General features: G+C 37.9%; 1 protein-coding gene and 1 pseudogene across 5 annotated transcripts in view; one reads left to right on the top strand and one right to left on the bottom strand.

Moving 5' to 3' along the window:
- AXDND1 (axonemal dynein light chain domain containing 1) overlaps nt 1-18,833 on the top strand; it is a 104,251-nt gene that overhangs the window by 14,005 nt on the left and 71,413 nt on the right. For all 5 annotated transcript variants that reach the window (XM_047704435.1, XM_047704436.1, XM_047704433.1 and 2 more), the window contains exons 7-9: nt 1,627-1,683; nt 2,901-3,003; nt 4,258-4,379. In XM_047704435.1, the coding sequence (XP_047560391.1) occupies nt 1,627-1,683; nt 2,901-3,003; nt 4,258-4,379 (282 nt within the window). The remainder of the gene's footprint in view (nt 1-1,626; nt 1,684-2,900; nt 3,004-4,257; nt 4,380-18,833) is intronic.
- On the bottom strand, nt 11,487-17,451 carry LOC125086223 (inosine triphosphate pyrophosphatase-like; annotated as a pseudogene).

Genomic DNA, 18,833 nt, shown 5'->3' with positions numbered 1-18,833 from the left:
TGTAAAAAATTAGAACTTTGGACTAAGGTTTTATAATAAAATATCCAGAGGCTGTCACTCTTTTTACTTTTCCAATACACATGCTGTGGCATTTCCTTATGATGGTGGGTTTCAGAACAATATTTTGTCAAAAAGAACTAAATGGAATTCATTTTAGGGGAACTTTTTATATATTTTCAAAATTATAAAACTGTTACAAAAATATGAAAAGCAACTCTCAAGTACTCTCTGTTTTAACTCACTGAGTATTTACTTTTTGCCTTATTTGCTTTGATACACACATTAAAACTATTCAAGAGTAAGTTGGAGATATGACCCTTTACTACCAAATACTTCAGTGTTTATTTCTTAGAAGCCCACCAGTTATAGATCTTTTTGATGACTTTTTTAGCTTCATTGTATCTTCTCTGTTTATTAGTTAACATTTTACCATATGGATTCATGGATTACTGTTTTTTTCAGTGGGTTGTAGTTCTTTTACTATGATTATTTTATGTTAAAAAACTTTTAGATTTGGTCAATGTTAGCTCCTTTGAACTGGTTCTTATATTTTTTGGACCTGTCCCCATGATTCTTTGAGTGTTCCTTTATTTTTTAACTTGGTAAAATTTCCAGGTTCATCTTCGATTTCCCAGCTCCAGCTGTGGAGTGAGCTATGTCACTTCTGTAGGGAGTGCAGATTCCTTCTAGTGGAGAATGGTACTTAGAAGTCAAGATCTGGGTGGTGGGTGTGCTCATTGTGCCTGGACTATCATTGTTTCTGGTTTCTCTTACTCATTTTTGAGAAACTTTAAATAGTCTTCATAGTCCCTGGAGATTTTCACTGCTCTAAATTCTGAAAATGGACCTTACTAACCAGCTGAGTTCCAGTAGGGGGCAGAACCAAAGGAAATGCTTATTAACTAGGGGAAGAAAAATGTTGCATAAATAATAATGAATTAGAAGGATTACCATGTGATTCTCACTGTGATACTCATTTAGGTGGAAATGGGTACTTTTCAGAGGACAGATTTGGCTGGGAGTTAGGAAAACTGGGTTCTAGTTTTATCGCTGTTGATTAATTTTATAGCCTATTTATTCATTTAACTTTGTTGACTTCAGTGTTTTTAGAACATCCTTCCACGTTTGAAGAGGCATTTAAAAAAATGAATCAAGGAAATGTTCATATTTTCACATATGAGGAATGTTATTAAAACTCCTTTACTAGGGGCGCCTGGGTGGCTCAGTGGGTTAAAGCCTCTGCCTTCGGCTCAGGTCATGATCCCAGGGTCCTGGGATCAAGCCCCACATTGGGCTCTCTGCTCAGCAGGGAGCCTGCTTCCTCCTCTCTCTCTGCCTGCCTCTCTGCCTACTTGTGATCTCTGTCTGTCAAATAAATAAATAAAATCTTTAAAAAAAAACCACAAAAAAAAACTCCTTTACTAAAAATATTCCAAATATGATAAATGTCATTACATCTATGTCTGTAGTTATCTAGGTGTGATCTTCTGGGTAAAATGATGGACCTTTTCAATTGCCTCCAAGCTTCCCAATTTTATGAGGTCTTAGGTTTATCATGTTGTGATATGTGATAAATAGGCCTGTTAATTTTCTTATGATAATATTTATCTGTCTTATTTATTATAGCAAATATACTACTCTCCTCACAGATAGTGAAAACAGGCTGTTGCTCTTCCCATCCATGTAAGTATGGTTTATTTTTGAAAATATTTCTCAGAAGGAACATAAACACATGAATATATTTATTTATTTTAATATACATATTTATTAATTTACATATGCATATTTATTTATACATATTTATTTTTCTTGTATATATATTATTTACCTTAGTACTTTATTGCACAGAAAATATTAAAATTATAGCAGAAATCCAAGACAATAATTGTCCACAATTCTATCATCTAATCAATGTTTTAAATTTTTACATATTTATAATAATATTTAAGTGCTATAAAATATTTTTTTTTACAGTTTAAAATTTTTTTTTCCTAAAATTTTATTTTATTGTGGGAGGAGCACTTAATATGAGATTTATCTTCTTAACAAATTTTTAAGTTTTCAATACAGTTATCACTGAATCTAGGCACAATGTTGTACAACAGATCTGTTTGCTATAGTCTTTTTTTTTTTCTTCTCTCTCCCTTGTCCCTTTTCTTCACTTACATTGTGAAGTAACCAATATTAACAGCTTGGTATTTATCGCTCCATATTTCTTCTATGTTCTTACAATCCTACACACGAAGTATATAGAAATGTTGGAAGGGCGGCGCCTGGGTGGCTCAGTGGGTTAAAGCCTCTGCCTTCGGCTCAGGTTATGATCCTAGAGTCCTGGTATTGAGCCCCGCATTAGGCTCTCTGCTCAGAGGGAGCCTGCTTCCTCCTCTCTCTCTGCCTGCTTCTCTGCCTACTTGTGATCTCTGTCAAATAAATAAATAAAATCTTTAGAAAAAAAAAAGAAAAAGAAATGTTGGAAGGAAGCATTATTTTCTTTACACAAAAGAGGATCATACTATTTACATTTCCCTTTTTCTTTTTTTTAAACTATATTACTGCTATAACCCACTAGATCAGTACATACAGGGCTATGCTTTAAAGTAACATTAATATTCCAGGGGCACCTGGGTGGCTTAATCTGTTGGGTGACCTCCTGGTTTCAGCCCCAGTCATGATCTCAGGGTCCTGGGATTGAGCCCTTTTTGGGCTCCATGCTCAGTGGGGAGTCGGTTTGGGGGTTCTCTCCTTCTGCCCCTCCTCCAGCTCACTCTCTCCCTAAAGTAAAAAATATGCCATTAATATTCCATAGTATATACATTTTATATATATTATATTCTTTTAGTCACTTGAGGATGACCTGTTAGACCACTTAATTACATAAATTTCTCACTTTAATCCTCTAGGAAACCTAATAAAAGAGTTGAAGTGGTCCAGCTGAATGACGTGATGGATGCTATGCTAGAGAGGGCTGGTGTGGAAAATCAAGAATATACAGGGCCAACCAAGGTACTTGCAAAGTGGTTGAGAGCATGCATTCTGGAGCCAGAATGTCTGGACTGGAATCTTGTCCCTGCAGTTTATTAGCTAGTGACCTTGGGCAAGTCACTTAATGTATTTGTGTTGCAATTTACTCATCTGTAAATAAGAGGTAATAATAATACCTACCTCATAGGGTTGTTGTGGAGATTAAATGACACGTGAATGTAAAGTGCTTAGAATAGTGCTTGGCATGTGGTAAACACTGTATAATTGTTGCTATTATAATTACTACTGCATTTCATTGACTGTAAAGTACCATTGATTATAAGATCTTCATTATTTTATGTACCACTAAAAGCCACTGTCAATTAAACCATGCTTTTTTAGCACTTAAAATTTTTATTTTGTTAATGAAAGCACTCTTTTAATTTTAAAGAGATACAGATAGTTTTCTTTATGAGGGCTCTTTTTATTTCGTAAATTCTTATTTTTACAGAATTTAAAACTTAAAGTTCAGTATAAAGCATTCCTGTGTAATCTTTATCCAGATTCACTAGTTTACATTGTGCTCTACTTGCTTTATCATTCTCTCTTCTTCTCTACACACCTATCTGTATATGTATAGTTTCTTCTCAACCGATTTGCAGTAAGCCCGTGACATCATGCCTCTTTATCACCAAAAATTTCAGGGTACGTTTCCTATGGATAAGGACATTCTTTTACATATCCGTAATACACTTATCAAAATTGGGAAATTTAACATTGATGTGATAGAATTATCTATCCATATTCAGAATTCAAATTTTGCCAGTTGTCCCTATAATGGATGTTATAGCTCTTGTCCCCTCTGTTTCAGGATCCAAGGATCACATAATACTTTCCGTTGTCATGTTCCTAGACAACTATAATCTGAAACAGTTCTTTGCTTTTCTTGACCTTGATATTTGGAAGACCATATGCCAGTTACTCTGTAGGACGTTCCTCAATTTTCATTTGTCTAATGTGTACTCATGATTAGGTTCAGGTTATGTACTTTTGGCGGGGATGATATAGAAGTGATACTGTGACCTTCTCAGTGCATCATGTAAAGAGGTACATGATGAAGCAGACTTCTAAAAATAATATATTATTTTTGTAGTTATATTTATAAAGAAAAATGTAAGTGAAATAAATTATCAAGGTGTTTCTAAAACATTCACATTCAGCGTACTTACTTCCTAAAGTGCTATTTTACTGATAAGACTGCAATAAATACTGATGATATTCCTTATCTTCTGCCAGATGCACAAACTACTACATATGTTAAGGAAGGAACAGAATATTTACAATACAGTATTTCATGAACTAATTCGACAAGTCAGTGTGGACTGTGCAGATAGAGGAGAACTACTGTCCAAAATCAGGTTAGAGCTATTATTGGAATATCCCGGTTTCCTTTTGAGTTTTATATTAACAATTCTTTTATATCTGCTTTTAAGAAAATAAAAAAAGTTCCCTTCTCTATTCTATTGATAATAAGGAACTGAATTGCATTTCTATTTTCTACAGTAAAAAAAAATAGTTGAGGACTTTCTTAAGATGATTTCTGTTGGGATGTTTGACACCATATTCTTTTTTTTTTTTTTAAGATTTTAAAATTATTTATTTATTTGACAGACAGAGATCACAAGTAGGCAGAGAGGCAGGCAGAGAGAGAGAGAGAGAGAGAGAGAGAGAGGAGGAAGCAGGCTCCCTGCTGAGCAGAGAGCCCGATGCGGGGCTCGATCCCAGGACCCTGAGACCATGACCTGAGCAGAAGGCAGAGGCTGAACCCACTGAGCCACCCAGGCACCCCTCTTTTTAATTTTTATTTATTTTTATTTTTTATATTTTTTAAAGATTTTATTTATTTATTTGACAGACAGAGATTACAAGTAGGCAGAGAGGCAGTCAGAGAGAGGAGGAAGCAGGCTCCCTGCTGAGCAGAGAGCCCGATGTGGGGCTCGATCCCAGGACCCTGGGATCATGACCTGAGCCAAAGGCAGAGGCTTTAACCCACTGAGCCACCCAGGCACCCCAAGATTTATTTACTTTAAAGAGAGAGAGTAAGGAAGCATGAGTCAGGGAGAGGAGCAGAGAGAGAGGAAGAGAGAGAATCTCAAGCAGACTCCATGCTGAGTGTGCAGCTTGATCCCACGACCCTGAGATAGTGACCTGAGCTGAAACCAAGAGTCTGATGCTTAACCAGCTGTGCCACCCAAGTGCCCCAACACCATATTCTTTTATGATTGGGAGTTTGTCCCAATTCATTTGTCCATTTGTCCATTCATCAGTCAATGATGTCTGTGGAGTATCTACTCTATGTCAAGCATTAAAAGGCCTCATAGGATTGTGGTGAGGTTAAATGAGAGCACAGAAGTAGATGCCTTGTATATATAATTATTATAGATGATCATGATAAATACTATTAAAACTATAATGCTTCTTATGAGTGTGGTACTTAACAAAAAGCTGGAAGGAATAGTGTAATTAGGATATTGGGTTCAAATTACATATCTGCAGCTTACTTGCCATGGAACCACAGGAAGATTATTAGCTCCTCTGAATGTTTTTCTCCTGAATGAGAACAAGTAATATAAATTTGCCTTATTTTCCCACTGTCTGATTTATGGAATGAGAATAAATAATATGTTTGCCCTATTTTCCCACTGTCTGAGTTATGGATTTATGGAGATATGAGGAGCAAAGCCATTAATAAGATACTTGTCAAGATTGGATACTAAGGAGTCAGTTCTTGGAACACCTCAAGAGCTGGAGAATGCAAATTGAAATGAGGGTAGGAACAACTGAAGTCTGAGTTGTCAATCCAAGAACAGAGCTGGGAGGGACAGATGAGGAAGCATAGCAAAGGAGCTAGATGACTAATGGCAGATCCAGACTTTCCCCTTATGAGGCATAGAAATGAGTGGGACTCTTCCAGCTGATTTCAGGAGTTAGCCTTTAGGGGCCAAAATAAAGTCAGGTCCAATCCCAAAAGTCTAGACAGAAAGAGACGGGCAGTCCTAAGCTAAGGACTTAGAATAGGCTAAAGTTGGGAATTAAAAATGTAAAATAGGTGATGGGGTGCCTAGCTTGCTCAGTCAGTAGAGCATGTGATTCTTGATCTCAGGGTGGTGAGTTCAAGCCCCACTTTGGGCATAGAGCTTATTTTAAGTAAGTAAATATATACATACATAAGTAAATAGGAAGTATACATGAATGTGGAATATTCTTTTTTAAAAAAAGAATACAGTGTAGGTGAGAATAAGCCATGAGGTTTTAGGCTGATTGTGCAAACATTCACTATGTGTTTGTGGAATGGTGAAACACGGTAGTTCAGAATAATCTAGTGGTCAGCATTTTGTTTTGGTAGGAGATCTTTTGAAGGTCTAGGGCCCACCTTCAATGGGGAAGACTACGGTTGTCCTGAGCTTGGTATCTTAAAGTGTTTTCTCTGCTTCACGAGATCGTTGTGAGGATCCAATAGAAGTCCCTAGGAGATGGTAATACCATGCATGCATTGGAAATACTTGAGATCAGCCTCTGACTTCTTCTCTCCATTTGCCTGTTACCATAGTTTTCTGCCTCCGGTCTCATTGAGTGCTTTCTGATCTGCTTGTGTGTGTCTCTGCTTTTCATGCAACTGCCTCTGAGGCCTGTTACAGCAGAAGGAAGTTTTGTTTGTTTGCTTCTTCTTCTTCTTTTTTTTTTTTTAAGATTTTATTTATTTTTTTGCCAAACAGAGAGAGAGAGAGAGTACAAGAAGGGGGAGTGGCAGGCAGAGGGAGAAGCAACCTCCCCCCTGAACAAGGAGCCCGATGCGGCACTTAATCCCAGGACCCTGGGATCATGACCTGAGCCGAAGGCAGACATTTAATCAACTTAGCCACCCAGGAGCCCAGAAGAAAGTTTTCATATGCAACAGAGTTTCATAATAATATTTGTTATAGGAGGAAAAATAACTGCCAGATTGAATATGAGCTGAACAAGATTCTCACATTACAAAGAACTAGGGATGCTGTTGCAATCTTTTTGGTTGATGCTATAAATATCTTTGGTTGCAGCAGGCACCTGACTTTTTTTTCAGTTGTTGTTATTTTTATTTTTATTTTTTACAATATTTTATTATGGGAATTTCCAAATATCTGTAAAAAGGGAAAGAATTTTATTTTATTTTGTTTATTTTATGATCTTAAAAAAGATTATTATTTTTAGAGAGTGACAGAGAAAGAGTGCGAGCAGGGGGAGGGACAGAGGGAGAAGGAGAGAACCCTCAAGCAGATTCTGTGCTGAGCAAGGAGCCCAACACAGGGCTCGACTGAGCTGAAATCACTTAAAGATTTTATTTATTTATTTGACAGACAGAGATCACAAGTAGGCAGAGAGGCAGGCAGAGAGGGAGAGAGAGAGAGAGAGGAGGTAGCAGGCTCCCTGCTGAGCAGAGAGCCGGATTCAGGGCTCGATCCCAGGACCCTGGGATCATGACCTGAGCTGAAGGCAGAGGCTTTAACCCACTGAGCCACCCCGGCGCCCCCAAATGGAAATAATTTTAATGTGAACACACAAATACCTACTATCTAGATTCTGCCATTAACATTTTACTCTGCTTTATCACTTGTCTATCCATCCAGCCATTTCATGTATTTCAAAGCAAATTGCTGACGTCAGTGTATTCCTCCTAAACACTTTATCATGTATATCATTACCAGAGTCCTTTATTTGCCTTTTTTCCATTTTCAGTAATATTTACATGTATCGAGAAACACAAATCTTGTCTGCCTTTATTGACTTTTGACAAACACAAACTCTTTTTTTTTTTTTTAATATTTTATTTATTTATTTAACAGACAGAGATCACAAGTAGGCAGAGAGGCAGGCAGAGAGAGAGGAGGGAAGCAGGCTCCCCGCTGAGCAGAGAGCCCGATGCGGGGCTCGATCCCAGGACCCCGGGATCATGACCTGAGCCGAAGGCAGAGGCTTAACCCACTGAGCCACCCAGGCGCCCCGACAAACACAAACTCTTAACGAGATGTGGAGGCTTACCTTCCCCCGACAAAGTTCCCTAATGCTCTTTCCCAGTAAATGCCCACCCCCTTCTCCAGGAGTTTTGACCTCTTCTCCCCTTATATTAGTTTCACCTATTTAGAAACTTCATATCAATGGGATCATGTAGCATTTATACAGTTGACCCTTGAACAACATGGGTTTGAATTTCACAGGTTCACGTAGAGCAGATTTTTTTTATAGTCCAGTACTATAAATGTATTTTTTCTTATGATTTTCTTAGTAACATCTTCTTTTTTTTTAAAGATTTTATTTATTTGTCAGAGAGAGAGGAGAGCGAGCGAGCACAGGCAGACAGAATGGCAGGCAGAGGGAGAAGCAGGCTCCCCGCCAAGCAAGGAGCCCGATGTGGGACTCGATCCCAGGACGCTGGGATCATGACCTGAGCCGAAGGCAGCCGCTTAACCAACTGAGCCACCCAGGCGTCCCTAGTAACATCTTCTTTTGTATTTTTTTTTTTTTAAAGATTTTGTTTATATATTTGACAGACAGAGATCACAAGTAGGCAGAGAGGCAGGCAGAGAGAGGGGGAAGCAGGCTCCCAGCTGAGTAGATGGTACTGATGCGGGGCTCGATCCCAGAACCCTGAGATCATGACCAGAGCTGGAGGCAGAGAGGCTTAACCCACTGAGCCACCCAGGCGCCCCTACCTATTCATTTAAAAAATTTTTTTTTACCTATTCATTTTTCTTAAAAATGTGCCCGTGGGGTGCCTGGGTGACTCTGTGGGTTAAAACCTCTGCCTTCGGCTCAGGTCATGATCCCAGGGTTCTGGGATCGAGCCCCGCATCAGGCTCTCTGCTCATCGGAGAGCCTGCTTCCTCCTCTCTCTCTCTCTCTCTCTCTCTCTCAATCTCTCTGCCTGCCTCTCCACCTACTTGTGATCTCTGTCTGTCAAATAAATAAATAAAATCTTAAAAAAAAAAAGTGCTTGTCTGGCATTTATTTATTTATTTTTTATTTTTAAAGATTTGTTTATTTTAGGGAGAGAGAGAGAGCACATGCCTGAGTGGGGGAAGGGGCAGAGGGAGAGGGTCAGGCTGACTTCCTGCTGAGCAAGGAGACAGACGCAGGGCTTGATCCCAGGACCCTGAGATCACAAGCTGACCTGAAATCAAGAGTCAGTCGCTCAACTGACTGAGCCATCCAGATATCCCTGACTTTCTTTAAAAGATAAAAGGTTCTTTTAAGAATAGTTTTAAATTTACAGAATTGAACAGATAATAAGGAGTTTCCACTTATCCCCCCTTCTCCATATACAGTTTCTTTCATTATTAGCATCTGTTATTAATATGGCATGCATGATACACTCTGATATCCTATGGTTAACTTTTTTTTTTTTTTTAAAGATTTTATTTATTTGTCAGAGAGAGAGGGAGAGAGAGCGAGCAGAGGTGGACAGAATGGCAGGCAGAGGCAGAGGGAGAAGCAGGCTCCCCGCCAAGCAAGGAGCCCGATGTGGGACTTGATCCCAGGACGCTGGGATCATGACCCGAGCCGAAGGCAGCTGCTTAACCAACTGAGCCACCCAGGCGTCCCTCCTATGGTTAACTTAAGTCCATAGGTTACATTATGGTTTATTTCTTTGTGTTGTATTCTATGGCTTTTGACAAATGCATATTTTGCACATTTTTCAATCATAAAAAGGAATGAAGTATTGATACAGATATAACAAGGATAAGCTCTGAAAACATACTAAGTGAAAGAAGGTAGTCACGAAAGGTCCCAGTGTTGTAAGATTCCATTTATATGAAATGTCCAGAAGAGGCACATCCAGACAGAAAGTAGATTAGTAGTTGCCAGGGGTTGGGAGAAAGAGAAAGGAAGAGTGATTGCTAATAGGTACCATTAAGGATTTTTTGGTGGGGGGGTGATGAGAAAATACTCTGGAATTAGTGCTGATAGTTGCACAACTTTTTGAATATACTAAACAGTATTATATATTTTAAAGGGTGAATGTTATGACATATAAATTATATCTCAATAAAAAATTATAAAGTGTTCACAGTCATTTCATCACTGTGATTCTTCATTTGCACATATTCCTTTGTGTATCAAATTTCACCTACTAGCTACTTTATATAAATGTAATCTGCTTTCCTATAAATTTACCCACTAACCCTCATTTTGTACTGTGAAAATACTCAGAATAACTTGGTTCTTCCTTTTACCTTAGAGCTCTTTAAATATTTGAAAATAGCCATTTTTGTTTTCCCTGTTATGCATTCCCTTATTCAGGCTAAATATCCCCAGTTTTTTCAAATTTTCTTGGTGAAATATACTATATGTGGGAAGCACGCTAATTAGTCAGTGTCGATTTCATGCAGTATCACCATCATTACAGAACAGTTCCATGACCCTGAACCCCCCCACCTATCACCTTTCATCCCTCCTCCATTCCCATTCCTTTAAACCCACAGCAACTACTGATCATTCTGCATTCTCTATACTTTTTCCTTTTCCAGAATGTGATCTAGTTGGGATCATACAGCAGGTAGTCTTTTCAGACTGGTTGCTTTACTCACACCTCAATTTTAACTGCTGAAATGTTTTCTGACCATTATTTTGTAGAATTCACTGAGTTGTGTCATATCATTGCTTTCAAGCAATTTGATTATGATACACCTTGGTGTAATTTTCTTCATATTTCTTGTGCTTGGTGTTCATTGAGTTTTTGGATTTGTGAGTTTATGTTTTTCATCAAATATAGGAGTTTTTTGGCTAGTTTTTCTTCCAAGTATTTTTTCTGCCCTCCTCCCTTTTCAGGGGAGTCCATTTACTCATACATCAGGCCACAAATAATGAGATAGTCCCAGGGATCACTGATGCTTTGAACATTTTTTCATATTTAAAAAATACTTTTTGTTCATTTTGGATAGTTTCTATTGCTCTGTCTTCAAGTTTACTAATCTTTTCTTCTGCAGTATCTGATCTGCTTTTCTAATCTAATCTACCCAATGATGTTCAACTCAGACATTTTAGTTTTCATCTCTAAAAGCTCAGTTTGGGTCTTTTCAAAAATATCTTCCATGTCTCTACTTAACAATGCAAATATAGAGAATATAGTTATAGTTTTTTTTCCCCCAAAGCTGATATATCCATTTTATATTGGAAGCAAGTGCTTTCAGTATTTTTATTTGCTGCAGTTTAAAAACAACTGGGGTGTTTGTGTGGTTCTTCCCAAACCCTCAATCGTGCCATTGGCCAGTTTAACATCCAAGGTCCTTTCAGGATTCCGGGTCAGGAAGCTGTGGGAGGGACCATTGAATCCTCAAAGTCAAGATAATGATGTCCCTACCCAAAGTTTCTCCAAGCAGAGCCAACTGCTCCTCCAAACAGGGCTGGTGAGGCTGTCTCAACACTCTTAGGAAGTGGTAACCCTGAAGGCAATACTTGGAGGAGTGCTGACTGATGGGGGAGGTTTTAGGCTAGTCTTCCCCAGAACCCCAGCCAGGGCAATCATCAATGTCTACCAGAAGAGTCAAGCTGCAAAAGTGTTTTTGTAGCTCAGGCAGGGCCTGGAAGTGATGGAAGGCGGCATTCTTCTCAGCTCTGGGCATCTTTGCATATATCTGCTTGTATCCATCAGGCTGAAAGCGGGGGTCCCAGCCAAAGTCCTGGAGGCCTTGGAGCACCACAATCTGGCCCCTGAATAGGGGCACTGGCTTGCTTGGGTCCTTGGTTCTGAGCACAGATGTGTAGAGCACACAGGCAAGTCTGTCCTCAAACCCAGCTGGGAGCTGGCAGAGACCTTCAGGCTTTAACTTCTCCAGAAACCACTTTATGTAGGGGCCAGGGGGCTCCCAAGGGAATTGAAGCAGCTAGGTATCCTTCACCAGTACAAGCTCCTGTACCCGGTGAGCTGTTTCCTGACACTTCTGTACGCAAATCTCCTCAGGCTCTCTCTGGAACTCTGGCAGGTCAATCTGTGCCACCCAAGATCATGGAAACTATTTCCTAGAATCTGAATGACCTCCTCCAGCTTTTAATATCTGTGTCTGTTAATTCTAACATTTATGCCAGTTCTGGGTCAATTTTTTTTCTCTTCATAAATGTGTTTCCTGACTTTTTTGCATGACTAATAAATATGACTGCATGGCAGGCATTGTGAATTTTAGTTTTATTGGATGCTGTGTATTTTTCTATTTCTAAAAATATTCTTGAACTTTGATCTGAAACACGATGAAGCTACTTGAAAATAATTTGATCCTTTTGGGCCTTTAGGCGGGACCAGAATGGTGCTTAATTTAAAGCTAATTATTTCTGAATACTTAAGCAAGACTCTTCTTTGTACTGTATCCAATGACCCATGAATTGTAAGTTTTTCCAGTCTGACTAGTTGGAACCAGCACTATTTCGAGCCACCTGTGAATCCTGGACGCTCTTAGTTATTGATCCTTTCAGCGGGCTCCTTCCCTGGCTTTAGACAGTTTCTTCACATTGATCCTCTGATCATTACTTAGCTGAATACTTGAGAAGGACCCTCTGCAGACCGCCAGAGGATCTTCCTATACAGCTCTCTTCCCTCTGGTTCCCTGTCCTCTTTCTCTCCCTAGACTCTTAGCTCTGTCTCCGTAACCCAGAATCCACTGGGTTTCTCCTGGGTTCTTTGTCCTTGTGCTTTGGCCTTTCAAGTCCAAAAGATTGAACAATCATAGGGCTTACTTTACCTCTGGTCAGTGATTACTTTCTTTCAGTGCCTTAGGTGCAGTGTCTTGAAAATTTTTCTGTCACACATGTCTTGAAAATTGTTCCACATACTTTGTCTTCTTTTGGTGGTTGTTATTTCATGCAGGAGAATACGTTTAGTTCCTCTGGATTTCTTTTTTTTTTTTTTTTCCTGTACCTATTTCTATTCCACAATCCTATTATAGATTAATATCCTTAATGAGTTTTGCAAAATTATCAATGGTGATCTCTTCGATAAATGTCTGCTTTCCATTTTCTCTGTTCTCTCTTTCTGGAACTCTGATTAGATTTATACTGGATGATTTCATCCTATGCTTTTTGTCTCTTAATATCTCTTTCCTCATTTCCATCTCCTTGTCTCTGTGCTGCATTCTAGGTAGTTTTTCTGAAGACAATAATAAACCACTTGAGGTGCATCTTTTCCAAAACCCATCTTTTGAGTTTTACAATTCAGTAATTAGACTTCCCATCTAAGAGGTTTCTGTTGGTTTGTTTCCATATCTTTCTCATCATAGTTAATATGTTTTTTATTGCTTATTTATAGATTCAGTCTTTCATTTCTCAAACATTTTCTGCATAGTTTTATATTTTAAATCTCATAATAATAATATATGAAAACTACTAGTGACTAAAATGACTGTTGTTTCTTCTGAGTCTCGTTTGTGATGATTTATTTAATTGAGTATTTTGCAGTGTTTGCTTTTATAGGTCACATTTGGCTAATCTTAATCATGAAATCCTCAGGTTGTTAACCATGGGTGCTTCTTGAACAGAGGATTTCCATTTTCTTCCTTCTGGAATCCTCGCTTCATATAGTGGTCCAACACTCAGGTCTTCTACCTTGAAGCTGGTCCAAGGCTTAGTCTTGAACAAAGTGTTGGTATTTTTTTTTTTAAGATTTTATTTATTAGGCACCTGGCTGGCTCAGTCAGTTAAGCGTCTGCCTTAGGCTCAGATCATGATCCCAGGGTTCTGGGATTGAGTCCCACATCAGGCTCCTTGCTCAGCAGGGAGCCTGATTCTCCCTCTGCCTCTGCCCTTCCCCCTGATTGTTCTCTCTCTCTCTCTCTCTGAAAATAATTAAATATTTTTTTATTTTTTAAAAGATTTTATTTATTTATTTGAGAGAGCGCACAAGTCGGGTATGAGGGGCAGAAGGAGAGGAAGAAGCACATTTCCTGCTGAACAGGGAGCCTGGAAACAGGGCTTGATCCCTGGACCGTGGGATCATGACCTGAGCCAAAGGCAGCTTAACTGACTGAGCCACCCAGGTACCCCTCAATGTTGGTATTTTTAAAAAACTTATTTATTTATTTATTTATTTATTTATTTTAAATTTTATTTTTTATAAACATATATTTTTATCCCCAGGTCTGTGAATCGCCAGGTTTACACACTTCACAGCACTCACCATAGCACATACCCTCCCCAATATCCATAACCCCACCCCGCCTCTCCCAATCCCCCTCCCCCCATCAACCCTCAGTTTGTTTTGTGAGATTAAGAGTCACTTATGGTTTGTCTCCCTCCCAATCCCATCTTGTTACATTTATTCTTCTCCTACCCCCTTAACCCCCCATGTTGCATATTTATTTATTTTTCATTGAAGTATAGTTGACTACAATATTATATTAGTGTTAGGTGTACAACATAGTGATTTGAAACTATGTATATATTACGGGATATTCTCCATGATAAGTCACCATAAAGTTAATGTAATATTTTTGACTATATTTCCTGTGCTGCACTTTACATCCTCATGACTTATTTATTTCATAGCTGGGAGTCTGTACCTCTTAGTCCCCTTCAGCTGTTTTGCCTAGTCCTTTACACCTTCCCCTCTGGCAACCACCAGTTTGTTCTCTGTATTTATGAGTCTGTTTCTGTTTTCTTTGTTTTGTTTTTTAGATTCCACATAAATGAAATCAAATGATGTTTGTCTTTCTCTGTCTGACTTATGTCACCTAGCACAATACCCTTCAGGTCCATTCATATCATGAATAGTAGGACTTCCTTTTTTTAATGACTGAATAATATTGTTTTATACACACACCACCATTTCTTTTTTATTTTAATTAATTAATTAGTTAATTATTTTTTCTTCACCACCATTTCTTTATCTCTTACCATTCATCTTTCAATACTTAGGTTGCTTCTATGTTTTGGTTTTTGCAAATAATGCTACGATAAATAGAGGAGTGCATATATATTTTCAAATTAGTATTTTCATGTTCTTCAGGTAAATATTCAGAAGTGGAATTACTAGATCATATGGTATTTTTATTTTTAATTTTTTGAGGAACCCCCATATTACTTTCAAAGTGCTGCACCAATTTACATTCTCACCAACAATGCTTGAGGGTTCCTTTTTCTCCACATCCTCACCAACACTTGTTATTTTGGGTCTTTTTGAGTCTAGCCATCCTGACAGGTGTGAGGTGATGTCTCATTGTGGTTTTGATGTACATTTCCCTTATGATTTAGTGATGTTGAACATATTTTCATGTGCTTTTTGTACATCTGTATGTATTTTTTGAAAAGGGTCTATTCATGTCTTCTGCCAATTTCTTTCTTTCTTTTTTCCTTCTTTCTTTAGATTTATTTATTGGTTTATATGAGAGAGAGAGAGAATGAGCACATGAGTGGGGAGGACAGAGAGAAGCAGGCTTCCCAAGAGCAGGGAGCCTGATGCAGGGCTCGATGCTAGAACACTGAGATCATGACCTGAGCCAAAGGCAGATGCTTAACTGAATGAGCCAACCACGTGCCCCTTCTGCCCATTTTTTTTTTTTAAAGATTTTATTTATTTATTTGACAGAGAGATCACAAACAGGCAGAGAGGCAGGCAGAGAGAGGAGGAAGCAGGCTCCCTGCTGAGCAGAGAGCCCGATGCGGGGCTCGATCCCAGGACTCCAAGATCATGACCTGAGCCGAAAGCAGTGGCTTAACCCACTGAGCCACCCAGGCGCCCCCCCCTTCTGCCCATTTTTAAATCAGATTGTTTCATTAGTGTTAAGTTGTATGGTTTCTTTATGCCTTTTGGATATTAGCTCCTTATTGCGTGTATCATTTGCAAATATCTCCCATTTAGTAGATTGCCTTTCATTTCATTGATGATTTCCTTCACTGTGCAAAAACTTTTTATTTTGGTATAGTCCCACTTGTTTATTTTTGTTTTTGTTGCTCTTTTCTGAAGAGATAAATCCAAAAAAATATTGCTAAGACTGATGTTGGAGAGATTATGGCTTATTTTTTATTTTTTAGGAGGTTTTTTTTTTTTTTTTAAAGATTTTATTTATTTGACAGAGAGAGAGAGATCACAAGTAGACAGAGAGGCAAGGCAGAGAGAGAGGAGGAAGCAGGCTCACCACTGAGCAGAGAGCCCGATGTGGGGCTCGATCCCAGGACCCTGAGATCATGACCTGAGCCAAAGGCAGAGGCTTAACCCACTGAGCCACCCAGGTGCCCCCTTTTTAGGAGTTTTATGATTTTAGGGCTCACATTTAAGTCTTTAATCAGTTTTGAGTTAATTTTTGTATATGGTGTAAGAAAGTGTTCTGCTTTCATTCCTTTGCTATGTTTGTCCAGTTTTCTCAATACTACTTATCAAAGAGACTATCTTTTCCCCATTGTGTATTCTTGCCTCCTTTGTCATAGATTAATTGACTATATAAATGTCGGTTTATTTCTGGGTTCTTTGTTTTATTCCTTTGATGTTTGTGTCTGTTTTTGTGCTAGTACTACGTGGTTGTGATTACTAATGCATTGCAGAATAACTGGAAATTTGGGAGTGTGATACCTTCAGCTTTATTCTCCTTTCTCAAGATTGCTTTGGCTATTCAGGGTCTTTTGCAGTTCCGTATGAATTTAGGATTATTTGTTCTAATTCTGTGAAAAATATTATTAGTATTTTTTAAAAGATTTTATTTATTTATTTGAGAGAGAGAGTGAGAGAGCAAGCACATAAGCAGGGCAGAGGGGGAGGGAGAAGAAGACTCCCTGCTGATTGGGAAACCCCCTACCAACATGGGGCTTGATCCTAGGACCCTAGGATTATGACCCAAGATGAAGGCAGACGCTTAACTGACTGAGCCACCCAGGCCTCCCCGTTGTTAGTATTTTGATAGAGATTTCATTGAATCTGTAGATTGCTTAGGGCAAAATGGATATTTTAATGATATTAATTCTTCCAATCCATGACAGGGTATATCTTTCTATTTGTTTGTGTTACTTTTTAATTTTTTTCATCAGTATCATACAGTTTTTATAATATAGGTCTTCTACCTCCTTGGTAAAATTTATTTCTGGTATTTTGTTATTTTGGAGCAATTGTAAATAGGATTGTTTTCTTAATTTCTCTTTCTGCTTGTTTATTAGTATATAAAAATACAACTCATTTCTGTATATTAATTTTATATCCTGCAAATTGGCTGAGTTCATTTATTCTAATAGTTGGTGGAATCTTTAGGGTTTTCTATATTTAGTATTATGTCATCTGCAAATAGTGACAGTTTTATTTCTTCCTTACTAATTTGGGTGCCTTTGTTTTTGTTTCTTGTCTGATTGCTATGGCTAGGACTTCTTGTACTATGTTTAATAAAAGTGGTAAGAGTAAACACACTTGTCTTGTTAGAGATCTTAGAGAAAAGCTTTCACCTTTTCACCATTGAGTATGTTAGCTGTGGCTTTGTCATAGATAGCCATTATTATATTGAGTTTTATTCTCTCTATATCATTTTGTTGAGAGATTTTATCATGAATGGATGTTGAACTTGCCAAATGATATTTCTGCATCTATTGAGATAACCATATATCGTTTTATCCTCCATTTTGTTGATGTGGTGTATCACACTGATTTGTAGACATTGACCCATCCTTACATTCCTGGAATAAATCGCACTTGATTGTGGTGGATGATCCCTTTAATATATTGTTGAATTCAGTTTGCTAATATTTTGCTGAGGATTTTTATATATATGTTCCTTAGGGATATTGGCTTCTAATTTTCTTTTCTTTTTCTTTTGTGGTGTTTTTGGTTTTGCTATCTGGATAATGCTGCCATTATCAAATGAATTTGAAACAGTTCTTCCATTTTCATTTTTTGGAATAGTTTAAGAATAGCTATTAACTCTTCTTTAAATGTTTGGTAGAATTCACCTCTGATCCTGACTTCTGTTGATTTTGAGATTTCTTTTTTTATTGATTCAATTTAATTACTAGTAATTAATCTGTTTAGATTTTCTATTTCTTCCTGCTTGAGTCTGGGAAGATCGTACTTCTAGGTTGTTGAATTTGTTGAGAAATAAATTGCTATATCCTCTTGTTGAATTTTTCCCTTTATCATTATGTAATGCTGTTCTTTGTCCCTTGTTATGTTCGTTGTTGTAAAGTCTATTTTGTGTGATATAAGTATCGCTACCACAGCTTCTTTTCACTTCCATTTGCATGGAATACCCTTTTCCATCCCTTCTCTTTCATTTTGTATATGTCTTTGTATTTGAAGTGAGTCTCTTGTAGGCAGCATATGAGAGTCTTCTATTTTATTGTATTTATTATTTATTTATTTAATTTATTTATTTTGGTTAGAACCAAAATAAATTCATTTACATTTAAAATAATTATTGGTATGTTTGTACTTATTGCAATTTTATTAATTGTTTCTAACTCTTTTTTTTTTCCAAAGATTTTATTTATTTATTTTTTTATTTTTTAAGATTTTATTTGTTCATTTCACAGACAGAGAGATCACAAGTAGACAGAGAAGCAGGCAGAGAGAGAGGAAGGGAAGCAGGCTCCCCGCTGAGCAGAGAGCCCTATGTGGGGCTCAATCTCAGGACCCCAAGATCATGACCCAAGCTGAAGGCAGAGGCTTAACCCATTGAGCCATCCAGGTGCCCCAAAGATTTTAATTTTATTTCTACACCTAACATGAGGCTCAAACTTAGATCCCCGAGATCAAGAGTTGCATGCTTACTGACTGAGCCAGCCATGCACCCTCTGGTTCTTTTTATAGTTCTTCTCTGTTCCTTTCTTCTAGTGCAATTTGATGATTTTCTTTAGTATTGTGCTTGGATTCCTTTCTCTTT

The sequence above is a fragment of the Lutra lutra genome, chromosome 15, assembly GCF_902655055.1.
Source record: "Lutra lutra chromosome 15, mLutLut1.2, whole genome shotgun sequence".
Lineage (NCBI taxonomy): Eukaryota > Metazoa > Chordata > Mammalia > Carnivora > Mustelidae > Lutra > Lutra lutra.
Note: the sequence above shows the minus strand (reverse complement) of the source record. Positions and strands in the feature narration are given on the sequence as shown.